The sequence below is a fragment of the Gambusia affinis genome, linkage group LG17 (assembly GCF_019740435.1).
Source record: "Gambusia affinis linkage group LG17, SWU_Gaff_1.0, whole genome shotgun sequence".
Lineage (NCBI taxonomy): Eukaryota > Metazoa > Chordata > Actinopteri > Cyprinodontiformes > Poeciliidae > Gambusia > Gambusia affinis.
In genome coordinates this window covers 15,392,413-15,417,386 of record NC_057884.1, presented here as the reverse complement: position 1 = coordinate 15,417,386, position 24,974 = coordinate 15,392,413, and the positions used below count along the sequence as shown (strand labels likewise).

Genomic DNA, 24,974 nt, shown 5'->3' with positions numbered 1-24,974 from the left:
GTTGATCCCTTGAAGATCTTTAACACAGATCCAAGAACTGTCCAGAGAAGGAGCACTTTCTACAAGGAGAGTTCAACTTTATGGCATGAAAGGCACCCTGTATGTACAAAAAAATGTCCATGCACGTGTGTGTGTACGCACTTTCATGCACTCTTTCAAGCATGTCTGGGTACATTCACACACATGCAACCTTCAAACACACACACTCAGCCATGATGTGTGTGTGTTTTACGTTCTCTATATCGGGTTGTTGTTGTTTCGTGGCAGTGTTGGGTGCTGCTGCGCACACAGTGGAGGCTGAGGAGGAGGGGGAGGTGCTGGATAGACACAGATGTCTGTTGGCCCTGGCAGCGCTGCGACACGCCAAATGGTTTCAGGTCGGCACCCACTCACTTCCTGTCTTCGTGCCCGATGCTTATTGTAGCCTGACGATTCACCCAGGGAGGATATACTTACAGCCTGCTCACTTTTCTGTGCTTATTATTGTCACTCGGTTTAATAGAAGGAGGCATCTACACTTTATTAGCACAAATTTAAGTCTTTGTTATAACAAATTAAGATTTACATTTAAGTTAGTCTGTTTGATTGTATTTGTTGTCAAATACTTCCAGCCTCACGTTAGCTGAAAATGGGTGTCTGTACAGAAAAATCGTAAGGCTACAAAAGCAATACTTTATACTTGTTTTTGTTTCTTTTTGGCTATTGTGTGAACCTGCCTGATTTGTACAGTATGTCAGAGCTTCCTTTTATATTTTTCTCCCATACCGTTCCCCATCTATTCTCCAACTCACCTTACTGACTCTAAAAGCGGAAAAGTTGGCATAATGACTTGGATAAAACCATCATAAAAACAGAACGATTTTTAGCTGAGTATATGCAGAATTGCACAGACAGTTACAGTTATTTGTATCTAGTGATGTTTGTCTGCAAAATGATCTATACCCTCATGCAAAATTTGTTCACTTTGTTCACTCTGATTTTATTTATTTTTTTCCCCGCTGCCATGCCTTCCTCCATTTTTTCCTCCATTTTTCCCTCTTCTTCCTACAAATTCTCAGGCTCGAGTGAACGGACTCAAGTCCTGTGTTATCGTTCTCAGGATACTAAGAGACATGTGCAATAGACACCCCATTTGGGAACCTCTCAAAGGATGGGTGAGTGTTTGTACTCTTTAGCTCGGAGTGTTAATTGCATGAAATGAGGAGACGGTGTTCTGCTTTGTTGAACAGAGGGATCTTTTTATTGTTCTTAAATATTTATACTCCACATTTTAAATAAGTCACAGATTTAACTAAAATTTGCATTAGTTTTAGTTAGATAACTTCATCCTAAGTTAACGTGAGAAAGAAAATTTGAAAGACTCAAGAACATTGTGTTTTATTGGCTATTTGTGAAACTTGTCTGACTTTTCCAAAAGATAAAGATTGATGTGGTTCATTTTGAACCTGCGCCCACATTTTTGAAGAATTTCTGTGCCTTGACTTTATTGTTAATTCATTAACCCATGATGGATGAGATTTTATTCAGTTTTCATCTTTTATCTGCAAATCAAAAAATGTGTTGAACACGCACTGTGACGGAATTTTTTTAAGCCATTAAATTACCGGTATTACAAATTTTTTGTAGTATTACTATTGAAACCCAAGAACATGAGTAAATTATATTACAGGTTGCAATGATAGCTTAGGTCAAGGACTCAAAATTATTACATATTTATTCAGCATAACTGAACATTTTGTAATTTGCATTTTTTTAGCATTGTATATTTGCCAGTTGTATTTTTTCTTAATTCTTAGAGCCTCGATAAAACAAGTAGCTCTTTAATTTCCCTACATGATAGAAATCTTAGATATTTAATTAAATGATGCTGAGAAATTAACAGTTTCACTTTCAGTCTGATAAATATGTAAAAGATACATTAAATTTTAATCTATCTAAACAAGAGTTTTAGATACATTAAAGAAAGAAAGTATCTTTATTTTACTGGAAAATAAAGAGACTTTAATGATTAAAGTGTCTCTTTATTTTCCATTAAAATAACCACATACAGAAACATTTATAAAAATATTTGCTTAATGGTCAATTTAATTTTGTCAAACAGAGAAAAAAGTCCCAAGTTAATATTTGTATTTTTCTCCATGCCTTTCCTCTTCCTCTTTCTACTTTTCTCTGCTTGATCTATTGCAAATGAACTAGTGCCAGAAAACCCTGTTTTTTAAATTCATATGGAATCTTATTTTTTCTTAATGGGCAACAGAACACCCCATATCCAAAAGGAGAGGTGAAAATAAGCTTGTTAATATCTAAAGTCAGAGCAAAAAAAAAAAAATCTAAATCAACTGCAACATTTTGGCATGTTTTGTAGAAGATTAATTTAGCTCACCCTGGACGTCTTCCTGTTTTATTTGTTTTTTTGACATATTTTCATTTGCATGCATTCCTCCTTGCAGCCATTAGAGCTCATATGCGAGAAGGCCATCGCCACTTGCAACAGACCTCTTGGAGCAGGAGAAGCGCTCCGTCGAGTCATGGAGTGTCTGGCGTCTGGCATACTGCTCCCAGGTATGAAACCAAATTTTTAAGAGTCAACCTATGAGCCTGCTTCTCCACTTGCTAATACCTGGCATTGCTGCTGATCAGAGCAAATGGATGTCCTCAGTTTGGACAGATGAGCAGATACTTTGGCTCATTTCAAAGCTGCAGAGGTCGAAACATTGCCAGCGACCTTGCAGAGCACAGCTGTCTGAGAAGGTTGTCATGAGGAGAGCATTCTAATTAGGCACAGCTTTTCAAGATGTTATTTGTCCTTGAAGGAGTTGCCTTTCATAAACCTAAGCTTGTTTTTATTTAATTTGACAAAATTTATGAACCTTGAAAGGTAAATTAAGGTGTAAAAACATTTGCTGCAAGATCTATATCTGTCTTCTGATTAATTCTGTGGGAAGCTTAATTGATAACAAAGTATCAAACAATAAAGTATAACACATTTTATTGTCAGTCAGTAAACAGAAATGTGCAATTTACTATTTGCTCTTTATTGGCTCTGCCAATGTTTGTCAGGTTGGCAGCATCATTTTTCCTTCATTTCTTGTTAAAGAAGAATCAGCCAAGCTCAGTTCTGATCCAACATCTGATGTTTTCTGGTACAACTTGAATGACTTTTACAGGCTTTTCTGGGATGTACTTGCAAATACCATAGCAGCATTTATCACTCTTATTGCCTTTAGACATCGGAAACAATATTTCTTATCTGCACTTAGTTTAGAAAACAAGAAAATGATTGCAATTCCCTTTTTTAATTTTGTAAATTAAGGTATTGCTGTTCACAACTGATCTGTAATAAAGCATTACAGATTTTAAGGGATCTAAATTTACCCCCTAAAAGACAGTGATAGCTCTTTATCACACTTCCAAACCAGACTATCATATCTCATATTTGTTGGAAAAAAAGAAGTGAAAGAGTGACTGAAAACCTGAAAAACTGATTCTGAAAAGTAGAATAACTTGAATGAATCCTGGTTAAAGTTTGCAGTGGAAAGAACTACTGCAGATACTTAAAACTTAAAATATAGTTGATCAAAATGTAAATCAAAGCAGCTTGTGGTACACTATCAAATGATCAAAAAGACTGTTTCTTTCTAATCTAGATCTGTGTGTCTTCTTCCTTTTTATTTAGGTGGTCCAGGTTTACATGACCCATGTGAGAAAGAGCCTACAGACACTCTTGCTGACATGACAGACCAGGAGGCTGAGGCCATCACCTACGGCGCGCAGGTACGCTCACACAAACCACAGCTTACTGACAGCATTGTTATCCTTTAGCCATACTGGCCCTAAGTTCTTATACTCTGGGAATAAGAAAGCAACGCGACAATTACCAGACAGGCAGACCTCAGTATCACCCCGAGTGTACGCTGTGGATGCACACACACACGCACGCACACGCCCACAACTATAACTGGGCCTGTGTGGTGCTGCATTTTAAAGATTGGTGTGGGAAACTGTTGGCATTGCAAGCCATAAATCCATCTCCGACACCCCGAGGACAGTGGCTGTGTGCATGTGTGTGTGTGGGGGGGCAAGGCTTTCTTCACACACACGCTCGACTGAGCAGGGCAGCCTCTGAGCCGCATGGCTTAGTGAATCCTGCCGTCCATTTCCTTTGAAGGCAGCCAGAACGAGGCTGGAATGTCAATGGGGATAATTGTGTGGAGGCAGATACAAGAGCAGATAGGAGTAAGGGAGCTGTTCTGTCAATGAGCCACACCAGGCTTCATGAATATCTGACACGTCCCACCTCCTTGATGGATTTAATTAACCTGATCTGCTGCGTGCAGTTTGATCATCTTTTGCTACATATGTTAAAACATGGATATTTATGTGCACGATGCACGTCTGCCAATTTCAAGAATTTTTAAAAAGGATAGGTATTCATAAGTACCAACCTAGTGGCCGAGTCATTTCCGGCTCTCATATTTATGGTGTTTGATGTCTAAATAAAATCAGACTAAGTGGCAGAGAACTGTTTTCCTGGCACACAAAAGGAGCAAAGCTCAAATTTATTCATACCTCTTTTTTTCTACCAACCAGTTCATCTTTGGTCTCCGGAGGGACAATAAAATGATGGAAAACGTTTTCTAAATTTTTTAAAGTTTCATTTATATTTTAACTAAAAATAAATGTAACATTTTAAAAAATCAATGGAAAAGCTTTTTTTTATTCTGTAATTACAGCAATCAAATATCTTGTCTTTATAAAAGCAGGCATTGTGAAGAAAGTGACTGAAATGGGCATCAAGGAAAGATGGATGGGTAGATGTCTAAAGGAATGAACAGAATATTGATTGATTGATTGATTGATTGATTGATTGATTGATTGATTGATTGATTGATTGATTGATTGATTGATTGATTGATTGATTGATTGATTGATTGATTGATTGATTGATTGATTGATTGATTGATTGATTGATTGATTGATTGATTGATTGATTATGCATCTAAGCTGGATGTATAGCAATCTAACTTAGTATATTTTTCCAAAGTTTTCTTTATTTGGGTTTTAAACATAATTTTTCTGACAGAAAGAAGCACTTGGAGCAGAAATGTTACAATAAATAATTAGGACACACACACTAAACCGCTGGACTACTTGCCTAATTGTGCAGTTTAAGAACCCTAAACTATGTTTTACAGTGAAATGTGCTTTAATTAGATCTGATCCATTTTCACAGCTCCTCCCACCCACCCCTTATGCCTGCTGTGTTTTGCATTCGACAGCATGCTCTCAGACTCATGGCATTTGGACAGATCTACAAGGTGTTAGAGATGGAGCCTCTTCCCTCAAATAAACCATCACAGAAATACCCTTGGTCTGATAAAGAAGGTGTGTACCCCTCTTCCAAGCCTGCTTACCTACCTGCCTGCTCTGCTTTTCTCCTTTTTTCACCCCATGTGTCTCTGGCTTTCATCCACACATCCTGTCTTCAAGGTTTTTGCCAGAGCACATAGATATTTTTTTTTCTCTCTCCCTTTCTTAGTATGTCTTTCAGTGTTTATCGGTTTGACTTTTTTATTATTTAGAAGTCTTACTGCCAGTATATTGGATCAGTCCATGTTACGTCAAATGTTTTCACCTTAGACACGAGTCTTTTACTCGTACTGGATGGGTTTGTAAGCACAACCACTGGAACAGCATCAATAAAGCTGATAAATGAAGCAACATAAAACTACTGAACTTTCTGTTGTGTGACCTCCACCTTCTTCTGACCTGAGTTGATAAAATTGCTTCTCAATACCTTGGAAAAGTATTCAAATCTCTTTTTTGCTAATTCAGTGTGCCAAGCTTCAATATTTTAATAAAACAGCACAAAGTATTTCATTCTTGTCTAGAGAAAAGAAAAGAGTAAATAGTTTTTAATTTCCTTTCAGAATGAAAATAAGTATTACCTGAATTTGTATTAAGTCCCCTTTACTTTACCAGTTGGCCTTTAAACTCTTAATGGTTGCCATGGCTACCCACATTTATCTTGCTGCTTTAAAATTAACTAACATGCTGTCAGTGTACTGTGGCTGTTTATCTCAACATGGTAAAATAAGTTAAGCTACCAAATTGCCGTTAGTGAATGAGATGCGTCTTAACAGCACATACGCATCACATGCAGATGAGCGAATAAATGACCAGAGAAAATATCCCAAACGTCAAATAAGCTAAATTTAAAGCAATTTGTTCACGGTAAGATAATCAGCTCTCAATGAGATATGTTGTCTCTAAGTAAGACAAACATGGATGTTTTTGCCGTGGAATTGGACTGAGGTGGAATGAGCCGAAAATTCAGTGGGTAGATGTTCCAATGATTAGTAATGCAATGCAATGGAAACCATGTGCCGTTTGTCTTTCACCTCATATTTACCTTCTACCTTGCTGGTCAACTAAGAAAACCGCTAATAAAAAAAACATCTGATGTTTTATAATAAATCACAGTATGACGTTATAAATATTTGTAGGCTGAAATTGCAGTAGCTATGCAGGAATGCTTCTTCTGCTCCTGCTCTTATCAGAGGAAAACTCACAGAAATCTCAGAAGATATTGAACTGGCCCATTTCCAAAACGATTCTAATGGAAAATCGACTGTGGGGCTTTTGATATCTCATGTCGCTGACATGGAAAATTGCTGAGGTATCTACAGATTAAGGTGCAAGTGGCAGAAGGGCTTGTATTGCATGTCTTCCTCATTGTTTGACTGTTTTCTGGGCCGCCTGTCGGTTCTGTTTATCTTATCTGCGGGTTTATCTATCTCGTTCTTGGCTCGCTGTTTATTTTTTCGTGACATTGCCTCCCTGTCTTGCTGTCACGTCTTTGTACCTTTTTTATATGTAGTCTCAAAACAAGTGTTTGTGATCGATTTTTAGCGTGCGCTGCTTCTGTGTCCTCCACCTTTTAGGTTTAGGGCTAAAGAGGCCATATGAAGATGGAACGATGGATGACAAGGACCTTATTAAGAAGATGAAGAGGAACCTTAGAAAAGGTGAGGCAGTGAACACTGCATTATGATCAATTGTTTTAGTCGATTATATTTAGGGATATTTGAAATGATCAGATCTATTTAACAAATGTTTAAAATTAAGAACGTTTTTGTTTCACAGAAAAGTCTCCCTTCTCTTTGGAACGTCTTTATTTCCTTCCACCTTTTTGTTCTCCTCTCCCTCCCTGGAGGCAAATCAATAGTATTGATTGCTAACATTTTAGCTTGACTCCCAATCATCCTTCACTCTTTCTTGCAACAGTGAGAGGATACAGTGATCTAATGAGGAGTTGAAAAATGAAGTCATATGCAATAATAATACAAACTGCTGGCTAGAGTGAAATGCATTAAAGAATATGATTTATTAGTACATTTCTGAATATTTTAAGTTGGTCTAATTGCTGCAATTTGACAAACCACTATTAAATCTCCTTTTTAATCTATAAATCTTCCATCTGTAATTGCCGCAGTCCTCGACAGTAAAGCCATAGACTCCAACCAGCCAATGAACGCCCTGATGCGCTTGAACCAGATCCGACCCGGGCTGCAGTACCGCCTGCTGTCCCAGTCGGGGCCAGTCCACGCCCCGGTCTTCACCATGTCTGTGGATGTGGACGGAACCGTCTATGAGGCGTCCGGCTCCTCCAAGAAGACAGCCAAGCTCCATGTTGCTGTCAAGGTGAGGTGGAAAATGCAGGAAACGATGTGAAGAGAGGATAATGGGCAGCTAAGCTGTCTGACAGATACCCTCTGATGGAAATGTAAAATAGTCATTGGTTTTGATATGGATCACTCAAGGAGGGTGAAAAAAGGTTTTCTGTTTGTTTGCATCAGCAGTAAATGATAAGCAGCTGTGAACGATGTAACTACTGAAAGAAGATGTGGCTTTAATACCTAAAGGCACTGAAGTTATTATCTAATTACTAGCTCTGATAAATTAAAGGGATACTTCAGTATTTAATAAATCTCTACTGCATTTGTTCAAAATCTAACATATTGTTGTCTGATCAGTCCTGAACTGGACAGAAACTCACTGATGGAGATTAATCGAAACCTTTACACAGTTACAGAATTTTGTCGATTGCTTCAAAAGCGCAGGAGAAGGACAAATTTTAAAGACTGAATGGGTAACAGTGGCACTTTTCACTCTATACTGAGTAAAAATATTTTTCTGAACCACCTGCCACCCATCAGAGGCTTTCCTCTGGATTTTTATTCCTAATTGGTTAGTTTAAATGCATGTAGGTTTGCAAGAGTTTCCAGCCATTTTTAGTAAAGTTTCTTTAAACTTTTTAAATAAATTCATACTGTGTTTTTACTACAAGTTATCATAGTCTGGGAATCTCAAGATACCCAATACATGGTTTTGTTTGAACCTCTCTACCAGGTCTTTTTACAGAAAGAAGTCAAAATGCACGACTGCCTGATTGATTTTTGAGGCTGTTTAGAAAAGATGGAGTCTGGTTTTCTGTTTAATTATCAAATGTATTTAGAAATTTTAACAATCAGATCAGTCTTTTAATTTCCAGTATGTTTATTATGATGCGCTTTTCACTGTTTAGCCAATGATAAATTATTAATGCTCCAGTTTCTTCTTCTATTCCCATGACTTTTAGCTGTAATTATTTTTAGGAAGGCTGATCGGGAAGGAGAAAAAGTTTCATTCTTAAACGTAAAAAAATTAGGATGGTATGAAACATGTACATATCGGCCTATAACAATTGAATAAAAATGTGTATAAATGGCATTAGCAGCTGTAACACGTTTATGTATTAACAAAGATGTTAGTGTTAATGTTTGTGTGAGAAATAATGGGTGTGGGCAAATCCTTGTAATCCTAAAGTGCTTGTGAACAAAAAGGCTCTCCAGTCCACAGAGCTGGGATAATCCGCCATCCACTCACTTCCCATAAGGCTCTTTCTGTCTGTCTTTTCACCTTTTTCTCTTCTCCTTCTCACTCTGTGCTTTTCTTTTTGAGGCTTTGTCTTTTTCTCCTCTTATTCCATCTCACTGCCACCCAGACAAAAGTGACTGGCTCAGCAGCTTTGACACAATCACCAACTGCAAGCAGAAACTCTTTTTCTCCTTCTTCTATCTTATCTCTCTCTTCTATACTTTGTTGTTCTTTTGGCCGTTAAAAGCAGGAAGGCTATATGACTCCATACAGCTTTTGCATTGTTTCTATTGTAATCTGCTGCTACACTGGAGTGTTTTTCACTCTGTTGCAAGGATAAAATTGGTATTATCCAAATCTTATTTCCTTTCTGCACTATAAGACTCTTTAAGTCCTGAGAAAAGAAATTTGCTACAGATTTTTTTTCATTGTCTTCATTTTTGTCTTTTTCCCACCTCAGGTTCTCCAGGCGATGGGCTACCCGACAGGTTTCGACTCAGATCTGGACCCCATGAGCTCAGATGAGAAGTCTGACAGCGAGGGGAAGAGTGAGACATCCTCACACTCTAGCAATAACCCAACACACTCCTCAGATGGTTCCAACACGCTGGAGGTGAGGATTTTGAAAATGGACCTTCCAACCAGTTCAAATGCAATTTTTTCTAAGATTAAAAAGTGAAAAACATTGACTGAAGTACAGCGTTGCAAACATTGTGGTTTCTGTACTGTTGTTAGATCTTCTCTGTCATGCTCCGCTCACTTCTTAGCGACTTCCTTCAGATGTTACACTCCGTCTCCCAGGCTTACCGTTAGCAGTGTTTTCGAACGAAGCCATAAAGTCAGTTCATATTAATTTATTCTTTTCACCACCAAGGTGCGAACTCAGGGTCCCATCCTGACGGCAAGTGGGAAGAATCCTGTAATGGAGCTGAACGAGAAGCGACGAGGCCTCAAATACGAGCTGATCTCTGAGAGTGGCGGCAGCCACGACAAACGCTTTGTCATGGAGGTGAGAACGTATGGATGAAAACATCTGCGGAAGTGCTTTTGTCATCTATGTACTTCCACGGTGAAGGAAGACTCACAAAGGGGCAGAAACACGCAATCAGATGCAGCCTGATCATCCACCCCACCCAATCAGTCGGTCTGGTTCCTGAGGCGGGCCCTTTCTCTGCGGGGCGAGTTGTTTTCCAACATGCCTGGCTGCTCCATCGCTCTGCTGATTGATTAGCAGGTCTACTTGACAGCGGGGCATCACTAAACAAGCTGTCCGCTCAGCGAATCTCACCGCCTGAGTCACTGGTGACGAATAAACACACACAGTTTAGTCACTTTTATTTAGCCATTTTTAATGGATGTAACAAAAAAAACAGAATGATTTCAACAGAGTAAGACTGTCTCAAAAATTACTAGGATGGAGTGCTTCTTTTATGTGAAAGTAATCGTTAAACATTTCTTCACCTGAGATTCTGAGGATTCTCTCGGTGTGTGTGTTTTTCTACGTTAGGTGGAGGTCGATGGGCAGAAGTTTCGTGGGGCTGGACCCAACAAAAAAGTAGCAAAGGCCAGCGCCGCTTTGGCAGCCCTGGAAAAACTCTTCTCTGGTCCCAACGCAGCTGCAAACAAGAAGAAAAAGATCTTGCCTCCGGTAATGAGACACGCAACTCACTGCATGCCAGACACTGAGGGCAACCTGCTCAATCTGAAACAACAACATAACAGCCAGGCGATTCTTTCTGTGTAAGCTCTGAAAGTCAGAAATGGTGAGATGTAAACACGACAAGACAATTTGTCCATGCTGTTCAGCCAGCTGGAATCAATAAAATGGCTTGATGTATTTTCACAAGTTAAGCCAATCAATACTGCCTTATTTTCACATCTCTTTAAACCTGTATGCTGCTTTATTTCATAAAGTGCCCTTTTGAAACAAAACCACAAACTTCAAAGTATTTTCTTGGGATTTCATATGATAGACAAACACAAATGGTACATAATTGTCAAATTATGTTTTAATTGTTAAATTTTTTTGTGATCTATGTATCCATTCTTTTCCACTCCAAAATTATTCACTATACTATGTTGATGCGTCATATAAAATCACAGTAAAGTAATAAAGATGGCCTATAATGAGGCAACTGTGAAAAGGATCAAAGGGTTTTAATGTTTTTCAAGGCACTGAATGTCAACAGAAGCACAAGGTTTTCAAGGTTGATCTGGTGTCACACTCACGCATGTTGATGTTTAGACTAAAGGAGCGCTGGCGGCGGCAGCGGCAGCCTCGGCAGTAGCAGCACAGGTAGCAAGAGGAAGAGGAAGAGCGGCGCTGGCAAGAGGAGCCTTCGTCAGTGCTGCTGCACCTGGATACGTCACACCGGGTAAGTTAGAAACAGGAGAAAATAGTGACGCAAACCAGTTCAAGGTGTTGCTTCATAGTTTACTGGATTTTTCTGCCTCAGTTACTTGTCATTGAATAATAATTTGCTTTCTTTTTTTCTTTTATTTGATCCTTATTTTAATATTGGAATTTATATACAGAAAATTATCTCATATTTGTTCTTACATTTGGTTCACAAGTTTGTTTAGATATGGGAGTTAGTTTTAGTTTTCTTTAACAGATTTTATATGTATATATATATATATATATATATATATATATATATATATATATATATATATATATATATATATATATATATATATGGTCTGGCTTTCAGGCTGCTTACTTATTCCTTTGTAAAAAAATTATAACAGAAGAACGTGAACCTTGATTCAATTAGTTATAATAGAAAAATCCCAGACATTTCCTCATTTCCCTCAGTAATCTGAAGCAGGGGCCAATCACCATGTTGAGCAGCTACGTGACATTTTTCTGCCCATTTATTTGGTTATAATAAACCAGATAAATCTGTTATTTTTCTGTTTTTATCCTGCCTCTAAATCTCTTCATGATCTTGTATAGTTTGTCATGTTTATTTTGTTTATTAAGACTTACAAAATTCACTCAGGTACAGTCATGGCCAAAAGGATGAATACTGAAAAAATCCTGGTTTTTCAGTCTGACCTATAAAAACTGCTCCAGTTTTTATAGGTCAGATGAAAAACAGTTTATCTTTTAATCTTATTTTTCACTGTAAAATTACATTCTAGTATCATGCTGATGGAGTGTGTATTGGGGACTACATAGCTGACTTAATTAGAAGGACAGAATTTATATTATAAGTGACATTCTTATTTTGTGAGCTATGGTTAATTCCAGGAAAGTCAGAGCAAGCACTTTGCTGCTATTAAAATGCCTCCCAGCCAGTTATTTATTGAATCATCATGAGACCACTGGCTGAGCCCAACAAAACTCCTGGAAGTGCCATTAATGATAAGGTTTCCACCAGGGCAGAGCTTGCTCAGAAGGGCAGCAGGGAAGTGGAGTAGTTTCTGAATGCTCACTGAAACCTGCATTCTGCTGGATTGGGGTAGTTATTTTCTCTAAGGAAGCCCCATTCAGGGTTTTGGGAGATCTGTAGAACCCGGTGTCATGTAGACAGTGAAGCATCCTAAGACCATTCAAATGTGGGGCTGCTGCTCTTCACATATTACTTTGCCCAAAAAAATCTGAAATTTATAAAGACCTGAAATATCCAGGGGCAATTTAGTGATGAATGAATGTCTCAACTAAAGTGATCATGAAATTGCTCAGGGATTTAAATCCAACATGTAGGGTTGAAGCTGATGCACAAGATGCTAAGTTGAGTTGCAGAAGTCTAGTAAAACAGATACTGAGGATCCATCCTTTATTCTGTTTGGAGACTTTGAAGCCTCAGGGAAACTTTGCAGTCCTGTCCACTGCATAAGCAATTATTTTAAACAGTCTATTCTTCCAGCTTCTGTTTAACTTCTTAATAAATTATATAACTTGCTTTAATTTTTTTTTTTAAGGTAGTAAATGGTTGCCCTATCTAGATGTCATGGTGGTTTTAAATGTGGCATATTCTTCGTATAATTTTTTATTTTTTTTTCATGTATTCATGTCACTTTGTTGTTGTTTATACCTGCCCCTCAATGAATTTCTTTCAGGTACAATAAAGTAACTCTTACCTTATAAATACTTCAATGTATTTTTCAATGAAAGCCTCTAAAAAATAATTACAATTGAGTATACCATTTGATCAAACAGATCTAACTCTGCAGCAGTGAACTTTGTAAAAAATGAAAAATCTGTCAGTCCTACAACGTTTGGCCACATCTGTAGAGTTCATAACTGAACCTGGTAGGAGGCTTAGCTTGGACTCAAACCAGCACAGTATTAAATTAGACCCTGTAACCTCTCCTCAACAGGCTTCGGCACACCGTACGGCTACAGCCCGGCTGCAGCAGCTGCTCCTGCATACGGTACGTGCTTCATCTTGCCTCTTTTCTCCTCTCTCTTCCCCCATGTGCAACCTCCATCCCTGCCTAACCACATCTGGATAGAGTATTGAGAGCAGCACGGGATGCTGCATCTGCCAACACTTCAGCTCTTCCACTCTTCTTGCATCAGATTGTTTCCATTTCTTAAATGTAGTTTTACTGTAAATTGATGTGGGTTTTTAATCTTACCTTCATTAAAATGCAGAGCTTAATTTCTTTGCTTTTCCTGCCACGGATCTATTTGTGCTGTTAATGACTCTCCTGCTCCACATTTCTATTGTCTAAAACTTTATTTACTCTCCTTTGCACTCACATGTTTCTTTTATGAAAACAGAAAATGGCCGACAGCAGCTTTGTACACCTGCCACATCTAACACAATAACTGGATGCACAGTCTCCACTATCCTCTGTCTTACTAAGATTAGCGGATCACAGGAAGTTTGCCGCTGCATCGCAGCTCCTGTTTATGTCTTTTTTTTCTCACTGCTGGTCACTTAGATCTTCTCAAATTCAAACATTTAGAGACTAGTTTTTTAATTCCACATTGATCTTCCCCATCATTAGTTCTCTCCATCTGTGCCCCTGATTCACATGGTCGTATTTACCTCAACAGACTCAGCTTTGTTCAGGTTGTGAACACTCGTATAGCGTTCAGAGGCCTCTCTGGGCTTCTTACAGGCGTGCGTGTCAAAGGGCTCTATGTGCTAAGAGATGCTGGACTGAGGCCTCCGGCAGGCATTTAGTACACTCCCTTGAGAATCCAGCAGCCCTGAACATGAAGCAATGCTCAGTTTTTTTGTGTTTGTACTAGGTGGAGTGAGGGCTTGTGTGGCAAGAGTATCATTTCCCTGGAATTTGCAGTTTGTGCAGATTATTGCGACAGCTGAGTCAGTATTTATTGGCGTACTTGTGTGGCACATGCTGCCTAAATACTGTTCAATGTTTTACTTTTGTCAACAACAACAAAATAAATGCAAAGATAATAAACAGGGGAATAAATGCAAATATAATATTGGATCATCTTCTCTGAATTCTGTGTGCATTTCATGAACTACAATTACTAAAACTATGTAAAGCTCCAGGAAGCCGTTATAAAGTGTAAAGTCATGTAAACAAATAAAGTTTATATGTTTGGAAGCTACTAGTATAAACAGAAGGAACTTTGTGATGAAATGTTTCTATTTGGGTATAATGCAGTTTTTTCACATTACTGGTTGGTGTGTTTATATTTTTGTTTTATACTCCTCTTTATTTTTTATTTTTTTACAAAATAAAGAAATTGACCAACAAAAAGTCTTACAGACATAATTTAAGAAATTAATAATGGGCATTAGTCACAAAGATTTTTATCACAAATTAAAATGAAACATTTTACTGTTTTCAGCCTTTGCTTTGCAGCTTTGGAGTTTTTAGATCAAACTAACTGAACACAGAATCTGAAGTGTCTCCTATTAATGCTAGTTTTCACTACATGACAGTGCAAACTCTTCAGCTCTCCTTCACATCAGTCTTTTGCTCTTTTTTTATATTTTTCTGTCATTTTTCTTACTTTTTACAAAGTTTTTTGTTTGTTCATTGCAATGTTGCTGAGATCTGTAGACGTGGGTTCATCTTACAGATAGCCTGGGCTAACAATACCACTTCAAACCATATTCCTTTAGCTTCCCCCCACAGTGCAGGATTTTAGGCTCAACTTCGGTTTTAACTGGTAAATAATCTCAATAAAGAACTGAATTCTATCTAAACTAAGATTGGACTGATGAAATGAAAACACTGCAAAAAAATTTTTTTTCCTTGGATGGTTTTTGTCTTGAAGGAATAGAAATGTACTGAAGAAACTCAAAAATTTGAACTTTTTTCAGTGAAAATGCTCATTGGATGTTTTTCTTAGTGTAGATTCTAGTCAGTAAAAACTCAGTAAATTGTTTTCATGGAAAAATTTAGCAAAAACATAGAAGGTGTTTTTTGTTGGGGGTTTTTTTCAAAGGAAGATGTTTTTTAAGCTGTAAGAGTGTGAGAGAGAACGTGACTTTAGGAGATAACAGGAAGACTAAACAGTACAGCAATGTTGTTTAGATTTATCATTTAGATTTTTTTAAAAACCATGCTTCATATGGAACTTGTAATTACAACTGGTAACAGCTTTCGCAATGCTAGCTATGCTATTTGCCAATATAAGCTCAAAAAGGTGAACTCAGCAAACATTTAATGTTTGTTTTAAAAACATCTGTAAAACTCTATTTGAGGGTAATTCCTCTCTTATCTACTTAGATAATTGTTTTTAAATGAAAAAGGAACCAACAAAAATTGGTATTGGCAGTTGAAAACTTACAAATCTGGTGAATTAAAAATTTTTAAATATGAAATTTAAATCTGCATCACTGTCAGATTAAATACCAGATCTAGCTCAATGTCATAATAATTGAACGTTAAATATCCTTTTGGAGTTTAATATTGTCTTTTGTGCTCAAAACTCTGCACTACATTAAATGAGGCTAAAGTCTTTTTAAAAAATTACTCAGAGCTGTTAGCATCTCTCTTTGTGATTTTTTTGTTGTTGTAAGTCACCATGTTTCAGATCTCAACAATAGAAGCTGTAAAATTAAATGGTTTTCAAACAAAATTAAACAAATATATATTTTTCACATATATCTTTCTCTTCCACTTATCTCCCCTCTTCTTCGTTTTTAGCTCGTTGAACCACTAATGAGCTCTGTCACCTCATGCACAAACATTCCTGCCTGCTTTCACACCCTAACACCCCTTCCATCTGGGAGGACTGCCTGTGAGCTGCCAGGTGTTTGTTGAACACAGCATAGTGTGTGTTACAGTGAGCATAGACTTTTTTTTTGTTTTGTTTTGTTGCCCAGCACTCATGCAGAGCTATGCTCTTCTCATGTCTCCTCTCTAGGTTTGCCCAAGAGAATGCTTCTGTTGCCTGTCATGAAAGTGCCCGCCTACCCCGTCCCTCACTACCACTTCTTTTAGTACAGGAGACACACATACCAAATACAGCAAGCTTTTTTTTTTCTTTTTAGAAGGGAAACTCAGTCTGTTTGGCTTTTTGTATTTGCTTCCTTTTTTCTTTTTTCTTTTTTTTTTTTTGCTCTTTTTTACTCCCTCTATTATGGGATCTGGATAAAAATAAGCTGAAGATTTGTATAAGAGTTGGGGTTTTTTTTGTTTTCTTACTGTTTAAAAACTTTTTAAACTTAAAATCTGCAGGTTCTTAAATGTTAAAAAAAAAAAACTTGAAGGATTTGTACTGTGAATTGTTACCTCAGTCTTTGAGTTTAAATTATATATAAATGCCTGTATGAGCTTTTTATTATTTTGTTAATTCTTTGCTAAGGAGAGGATATCCTTTCACAATACATTAAGTCACATTTTCTGTGTATAAAGGAAGTAAGAATGTGAGCTGTGTGAAGGATGTATAAGAGTGTATCTAAGATGCTGAAAATGTAATAAAGTTAAGTTCAAATTAAGCTGAACAGTTCCTGTTCTGTATCTGATCTGAAGGCTTTCAGCTGATGGAGGCTCAACGCATTTGATTCATGTTCCTTACAGCAGTTTTACCAATTTTTTATTTTTTTTTTGTAAGTTTTGCACCTCAAAGCATTTGAATAAGCACCAATAAATTCCAGTCTCCTTCTTTTACTCACATCTTTTTATGCAAATCAGCTCTGCTCAATACATCCTTTTGACCTGCAGCTCATAGATCTTGGGAGAAAAAGGTCTGAAGACAATTGATGAATTCACAGTGCTTCTGGGAGATCTTTTGTTTTTCCCACACCTGCTCAACATCATCTCTGTTTCTCGAGCTTTTATTTGATGGAATGAAAAAATTTTTATTTTTTTTTTGCTGTCTTGTGTTGCTTTTTTATTTATATTGTTTATGTGGGATTTTCTTCACAGTCAGAAATTTGTTTATAAAGCTTAGACAATTTTTTATTTTTTCATTTTTCACATGAAAACATCTGAACTTAATGTAAATCACAAACCAAGTGTAGGAAAAAGAGCCACGCTTCACAGCCAGTTTTCCTGTTTTTGATTATTGGTGTCTCCTTTCTGTAAATGTTCATCATTGGACTGATATCAAGTTATCTTTAACGAGAAGTGAACTCACTGTAAGATTACCTAACTTTAAAAGTTAATTTAAATCGCAGCCATAAGTCAGCGCCAGTCGAGGCACAGTTATGTTGGCTCTTCACCATATCTGGTTCATCCAGCCAGCGAGGGATAACACACCCCACACACACCTCTTCTCAATGACGTCTCCATGACTACAGCTGAGGCATGACCGGTGGATGAAGATTCAGTGTTTTGTCCAATGGTTGGTTGAGCTCCAAGAGGTTATAAATAGTTGTTTTCATCTGAATTGTCCTTTCAGTCGACGTGGTTGAAGATATTTTTATTTCTGTTTCTTGTGCTGTGAGGTTTATCTTTTTGTATTTAGATTGAAGTTCAGAAAACAGAAGAATTTGTTCATGTCTTTTCCATCTTGTTCAAAAAACAAGCCTCGAAATCTTCCGATTTTGTTTCATTTCCTATTTGAGTTTCCATGTTGCAAAACAGAAGAAAATGTTTAATATTAACATAAATATTAGGGTTCCAAAACAGCATGGCAGAGTTTGACTTCAGTTTTTCTCAGGTCTGGAAAAGAGTCTGGACTTTCTTCCATGTCTTGATGCCTACATTTTGTGTAGACATCCATTGTTTGGTCTTTCCTTGTGGATTTCCGCCCTTCCTTGTTCTCATACTTCTTTCCTTCATGGTGTCCTTACTTTCTTCCCTACTTGATTTTCTTTCTTTCCCTTTGTCATTCTGCCCTTTTCTTTCTTTAATTTTTTCCGGGTGTCCTCTCTTAATTTCTTTTCTACTTATGTCCTCTGTCCATTCTGCACTGTTTCTAATTCCTCTTCTGTTCCTTTTTTCAGTTTTTTTCCTTTCTTCTCTTGCTTTCTATTCTTGTTTTCATCCATTTTGTTACTGTTTTTAATTTTTACTGTATGAATAGTTAAATTCAGAACAAATTCAGTATGTTTATCTAATACTTATTAAACTGTCCTAATAATGAGCACACAAGATGGAAGTATTAGAGATTTATTAAGGGCAAAAAATAAAACAGCATAAAAAATACAATTATATAGTATTAATAATTATTGAAACTAAGGAAAAACAAATAATTTTAAAGTTTCTAATAGTTAAGAGTCTGGTTGAGTACAATCCTATATAAAATCCTAACGAAAAAAGTTTTACTCAGTAAACATTTACAGGGTTTTGGAAGCATGTGGCATTTTATGATGAGCAATTCATCCTGTGCTTGTATTCATCCTTTATGAGGACTAATAAAATAACCCCTGCTCCATGTTTGCTTCAGTTGCTCTTCCCATTTTATGATCACAATTTAGACAATTTTACAAATGGGAATGCACACAACAGGCCAAAACAGAAAATAAAAAATTCTATAGTCTTTTTAATATGTTCCCATTCATGAAGACAACAAAAGCAAGCATAAATCTGAGTATTTACTCACATCAGCATGCTGAATGCTTAATGTGACTTACACAACAGACACACTTTCTTTTGGTCAATTCCACTAATAATCACTATTGGGCTCACTTGGACTGCATATAGAACCTGGAACTGAGTATAAATTATCACCATGAAGCAGCCCTCCACAGACGATACACAAATGTTATGTATGTGGGAAGACAGAAATATGGTTTATTTTATTTTTTTTATAATTGCATACACAAAAGCATACTATAAAATATACACCTAACATGTAGAGAGGAGAAAGTAGCATAGATATTTAAGGTGGGTGCAAAACAATGGGGTTTCATTCTTCCACCTAATTTTCAAGTTTTCTTGGGTGTGGGGTTTTTAATATGCGTTTACTGAAGTCAAGAACAAAAATTTCCATTTTTCTTTATTTTTTGGTGTATGATCATTGCAAATGTAGTTGATTGGTTTTACAAAACAGAGTACAGAGTATTTCAAAGAATAAATACGAGTAATTTCTTTGCTAAATAAAACGACTGAAATTGGTCTTTCTAAATTTCCCTAGGTGTGAGTGTGTGTGTGAATGGTTGTTTGTCCTGTCTGTCTCTGTGACAGACTGGCGCCCTGTCCAGGGTGACCCCTGCCTCTCGCCTGGAATGTTAGCTGGAGATAGGCACCAGCACCTCCTGACCCCACTAGGGACAAATGTGCAAGACGATGGATGGATGGATGGATGGATGGATGGATAACATGGCTAAATGAACAGTCATTAGCTGAAGTACATTAGTCTTTAAGGGAAGTGTTTAGTCTAGCTCTAATCAGCACATCTCCTCTCTGTCTTTGCTCTTCATCACTGCAGGTGGTCTGTTCATTGACAATCCTTTCTACCAGCCGCGTACCATCGCTCCTTTTATCATTCACCTCGGTCCGCAGGATCTCTTCTCTGACTTCTAAAGGCAGCAAGCTGTTGGGCGCCACTCATCACACTTTTTTTTCTGTCTCTGCCCACTGGACACCTGGATGCACACTCGTCCACCTGTTTGTTTGTCTGTCGGTCTGAACGAGGTCACCTTTTACTCCGTCCAGGCTGATGGAGAGATTGGCTCACAGACTTGGAGCAGTTTTCGGTTCGGTCAGAGAAACGGTCCTATCTGCTGACAAGAGAGCCGCTGCTTTTCTTTTCTCTCTCCGCCCAGATTATCCTCCTCAGAGGAGAGCAAAATTTACGCAAAGCAATACTCGGATTTTACGAGAAACGTGCAAGAGTAGGCTGAACTTTGGTCTTTTCGTATAGCAATACACCTGAACTCGTCTCTAAGCTACTTGAGAAGATGTGAATGTCCCACGGAGGTTTTACTCAACACAGCATTGCAATAGCTGATTCTGATTGTATATTCGGTGTACGTGTGTGTGTGTATGTGTGACTATAACATGACTATATACACATATACCTATGGTGTATTTCTATAACGATGTGTTGATGAAAATATCATTAATATATAATGATGTACTTATGTAAATACTCTATAAAGTCTAATAATTGTTATAAAATATTTTAGAATTATAAAGTGAAATGTAACTGTAATATCACAGCATAGCTTTTCTTCCAGTTTTATATACACTGAGCAATTGAAGCTAGTTCTAGAAAATGCATTATCTTTGGTATTCCTATTAACCCGTGCTAGTAGAATATTAATGCTTCCTACTTTCCTTACTCCTTTTCTCTGTCTTTGATGTCTATCTGAGCCTTTCTGAGCACGCTCTCTGCCGCCTGCGGTGTGTTTAGACGGCCCCCGGACAAGAGGCGTGCCCTGCTGTACACACAACTAAAAGCAAAACTAAAAAAAAAAACACACACACACACTTTTTGCCTGTCAGAAAGCACATTTTATAGTCTCACTGCTGGCAGGGAACACCGTTGTTATGAGCACTCTTTGTATGTGCATTTAATGTATGTGTTTGCTCTAATGTCCGCTCTCCTCCCCCTCTGCCATTCATGGACACACAACCATCAACCAACAGAACAATCGTGAGCTCCGTCTCATTCGCCTTATAGGGTCCAAAAGCACAGCTGGCTTCTCACACACTCTTATGTTATCATCTTTGCAGCTCTTCCCTGTTGGCTGGCGGTGATGCAGAAAAAGCTTAGCTGCACAAGCTACTGGCAGACCTAATTACAGATATAGAAAAGAGGAACTATTCAGTGAGAACCGCAGGCAGCATTTGGCCATTTTTGTGGGCCGCAACGTTTTGCTGAAGCTTTGATTAAAGATTCAAGTCCAATTCAATCTGTTCTAAACTTGTGTAGCCTTACATTTACATGTGGGCATTGAAATAGTGTTTGGTTTTTACTATCAAAAAGAAAAATCAGTGAGGAAACTGTTCAAACTTTTTGTGAATTTGGGCTAACTTGCAGATTTTTCTGAGGTGGGGTTCTGTGGAGTTATCAGTAGTCAGTATGTATCTAGGCAGCAGAAACAGGGAGCGGGTTTTTATTAAGACCAACTTTAGGATGTTTCATCTGCATTACTTTGGCATGATTTAAACAGGTAGGATATGCTCTACATGTTTTTCAGCATAGGTTACATGCATGTGTCACAATGGGTAGGCCATTTGACTTTAGTTGAATCTTGGTCAGGATGTCACTTTGAGAAGTTTGCATGTTTTTCCAGCCTCCACTGATAGTCCAAAACTGAATGTTTGGTTCATTGGCAACTCTAACTTAGGTGCATGTGTGCATGTTTGAATGACCTGTTGCTCTCTGTTCTAGCTTTTTCACAAACTGTTGACTTATGTATGGGATATTTTGCCTCTTACCTGCTGAATGTAAAAGGCAAGTGGTGGGAAAGGTTTGAGTTGTTTATGATTGGCAAAACTAATCATAAACAATATTCCTTAAATCTGTTGTTAACTTGACTTTCCAGTGAGAATTTTCCATATCCAGCAATTTTTCGTCTGCTTTCCTCAAGAAGTGTATTGACTACTAATAATTATTTCACAGAACCCTAATTTGACACCAAAGTTTTCGTTTTCAGATCCTTGTTTTATTTTATTTTTGTTTATTTATTTAAGTAAAGGTTGCAGTACAGTCCCTGCATGTTCAGTTGCATTTTGTCAATAAAATAGTGTCTGAGGGGATTTGAATGAACATACATTTGTAGATCCTGCAGAACACAAAGGTCAATAAAAAAAACAACATTATTTTGGTTGTTATTTTATGCTAAACTAGAATCAGCAAGAGTCTGTGATTAGCTCCTCTTGGGAAGTTAGTGGCGTTTACATCTTTCACAGAGCTCTTCACCAGCATTGTTTCTTCTTTCCATCCTTTAAAAGAAACCAGGTGTCAGTCAGCAAGGGGAAAAATCGAAGGGAATGTGCTTCAGATGGCTTTGATTCTCCTGTTACTCACTCTGAACTGGGCACCGCTTTGATTTGTGGAGCTTAAATTAATCAGGAATGACATCTGAGAAAAAGTCGATAAGCTTTGAAAGTTAATTTTTCAAAACAACAAGTCAAGTCCTTATTGTTAAAGATGGATTTTTGTAAAGTGCATAATCACGCAGATGCCGACTCCTGAAGAGACAGCATGATCCGCCGACTAATGATGTTGATTAATTATATAGATAATATTCAAGATAATCGTATCCAAAGGTCTGATTTAGACTGTAGTTCTGCTTTGCTCCTGTGGCGACTTTACATGCATGCTGTAACACTTGGTTGTGTTAAAACAGACCTTCCCTGTCAGCTGAGCTTTTCTGCCTCCTCTCTCTGCCCCTGCGCTGTCCCCCCAGATGGCCCTCATTAATAAGGCAGACAGTCATACCTCAGTGAGCAACCTTTTCATTTCCCCTCAGACCAAACAGACGCGTAGGAGGAGTCACCCTGACTGCTGACCCCGTCCTCTCGCTGCGCCCGGCTGTACGGCCGCGCGCAGAGGACAGGTAGCGGAGTGAGAGCTCAGACAAACATGGCCGACCTGAAAGTGGCACAGGTGGTCCAGAGGGGGAAGGTCCAGAACAAGGCGCATCCACAGTCAAAGAGGCGTTAATATGCTGCAGCAGGCAGAGGTCCCGATGTGTGTCGCTTGTTAGGAGCGGAGTAATGGTGAAATATGTGGAACAGTAAAAGTGGGTTACAGTCTGCAGGACTTTGCAAAAGTCTTGAGTCATTCATCATTCATTTCATTTAGCCTCCATGGAGTAAGACTTCTCTTAAGCATTGTTTTGTCTTGAAGCAATGTCACATCAAACATGATGAAGTTCTTTATTTGGACTTTGGCTGCTTTGTGCACAACAAAGACAAAATTGATCATGCAATAAATAGATCCTAAACTTAAATAATATTGTGTTCTGTCAACACATAGTTTAGCCAATACCCAACTTTAAATGTGATCTCTTCACAGAAGTTCTCAAATCGTTCATAGGTTTTTCAATTATAATCATTTTCCTAACCATTTTAAATGAGATACAGGAAGACTTGGAGTAATTTGATGTGGTGTCAATTTGCAAAAAGACAAAATAAATCATTTTTCTTTTAGCATTGCATTACTTGAAGGTGGCAGTCTCATTCTTATCAGGAATTTCATATATCAAAGTTTTGAGTTGATAAGGGTAACAGCAAGGTCCCTACAACTCAGAATGTAGATTTCCTATCAATCCCAACTTCTGAGAAAGTACAAAATGTCATTAGTTTGTTTTGGTAACAGCTTGCTTAATGATTTTCTGACTTGGAACGATAACATGGTTGAGTTTGATTTGTTATTTCCAGATGGAGGTTCTAGCTATAGATGCCAGTAGAACACGTCAGTCACCACTAACACTTCATCCTTTTCTTTTGAAAAACGGTCTACTGATGCTTTTGCGACTCATAATTAATGAATCTCATTTGCTGTTGGTGCTTATTGGCTTCAAGTCACAGTTAATTTGTTTGTATTTATCTTCCTAATAGGTAGCACAAACAGGAGTACAACTAAAGGTTGCAAAGTGAGCTACTGTGGATAGAAAATGAGTGAAATAGCAGCTAAATTCCAAAGAGAAAATTTAAAAGATCTTTGAAATATGTTGAGCAAGGTCACTTTGAAATGCTACAGGATCGTTTCAAACTTGAGGCAAAAGAAAAAGCAGTTTTTCAAAGTCTTGAGCCCTGTTTTGCATGATCCATATCAATTTAATAATGAATTAGGCTGTTTTTCAGGTTGACTGAACGTTATGATACTTTATATTGTGATGTGTTAGTGGTCTCCCAAACTATATATATATATATATATATATATATATATATATATATATATATATATATATATATATATATATATATATATATATATAAAGCAAATATGCATAGCAATCATATAGAAAAATATTATTTTCAATGATCCACATTTAGTACTGATATTTTTCTTGGCAGGTGTGTGTAATCATGCAACCAACAAAAGCTGTGATACAAGAAAATGACTAATCTCCATTATTTGAAACAGATTCAGACTCCTCATGTTAGACAGAGTTATGTGTGAAGTGTTGGTCCTGCAATGGTTTTCCAAACATTTTAATCGTCTTTCAACAGATATTCTAAAAAAGCACAAATTGCACATGAGCAATACACCTGCACATTGTACTCAGGGCCACCTGACAGACACACACACACATACACACGCACACACACACCCCAACAGACGTATGCAAACAGAAAAACACACCCAAGCACACTTGTAATCAAATGTAAATATGTCAGCTTTTAAAAACCAAGCACACATACATGATGTGATATCCTCTCTGCTTTGTTGATTATATATGTGTGTGTGCAGTGTGAGTCACAAGTGGTTGAACCTTGTTTGTTCTTGAGGATTTGAGCCATGTTTAGCTGAGAAAATACATCCCCCACCTGCTCCGTTTATTATCATGGTGCTTTATGAGGGGCTGTCTGTAGCACTGTACATAATAGCTCTCTGCCGGGAGGGGAGAGGGAGGAGTTCTGGCTTCCTAACAACACACACAAAAGGTTTTAGATGCTGTGAAATGTTCTGTAGTTTAGTTGTCGGGAGGGACTTTTCTTTTTGCTTCTGCTTGGAGCTCATTTATTTGTAATCTTTGGTAAAACTGTTTATTTTTTTTTCCTCTAGGACAGGTTTAATCCAGACACCAAAGACTTCC

The 24,974-nt window shown here is 37.6% G+C and overlaps 1 protein-coding gene across 6 annotated transcripts in view; it reads left to right on the top strand.

The window, feature by feature from the left end:
• LOC122847211 (spermatid perinuclear RNA binding protein) overlaps window positions 1-24,086 on the top strand; it is an 83,985-nt gene extending 59,899 nt beyond the window's left edge. For 4 of the 6 annotated variants that reach the window (XM_044144678.1, XM_044144680.1, XM_044144679.1 and 1 more), the window contains 13 exons: window positions 268-377; window positions 1,059-1,154; window positions 2,451-2,562; window positions 3,677-3,774; window positions 5,280-5,385; window positions 6,945-7,028; window positions 7,496-7,704; window positions 9,380-9,532; window positions 9,794-9,928; window positions 10,427-10,567; window positions 11,165-11,294; window positions 13,249-13,302; window positions 19,685-24,086. In XM_044144678.1, the coding sequence (XP_044000613.1) occupies window positions 268-377; window positions 1,059-1,154; window positions 2,451-2,562; window positions 3,677-3,774; window positions 5,280-5,385; window positions 6,945-7,028; window positions 7,496-7,704; window positions 9,380-9,532; window positions 9,794-9,928; window positions 10,427-10,567; window positions 11,165-11,294; window positions 13,249-13,302; window positions 19,685-19,779 (1,523 nt within the window). In that variant the 3' untranslated portion in view covers window positions 19,780-24,086. Of the gene's footprint in view, window positions 1-267; window positions 378-1,058; window positions 1,155-2,450; window positions 2,563-3,676; window positions 3,775-5,279; window positions 5,386-6,944; window positions 7,029-7,495; window positions 7,705-9,379; window positions 9,533-9,793; window positions 9,929-10,426; window positions 10,568-11,164; window positions 11,295-13,248; window positions 13,303-16,231; window positions 16,558-19,684 lie in introns of those variants that run through there. The other 2 variants (XM_044144682.1, XM_044144681.1) reach the window with 1 other exon arrangement.
• The last annotated feature ends 888 nt before the right edge of the window (window positions 24,087-24,974 follow it).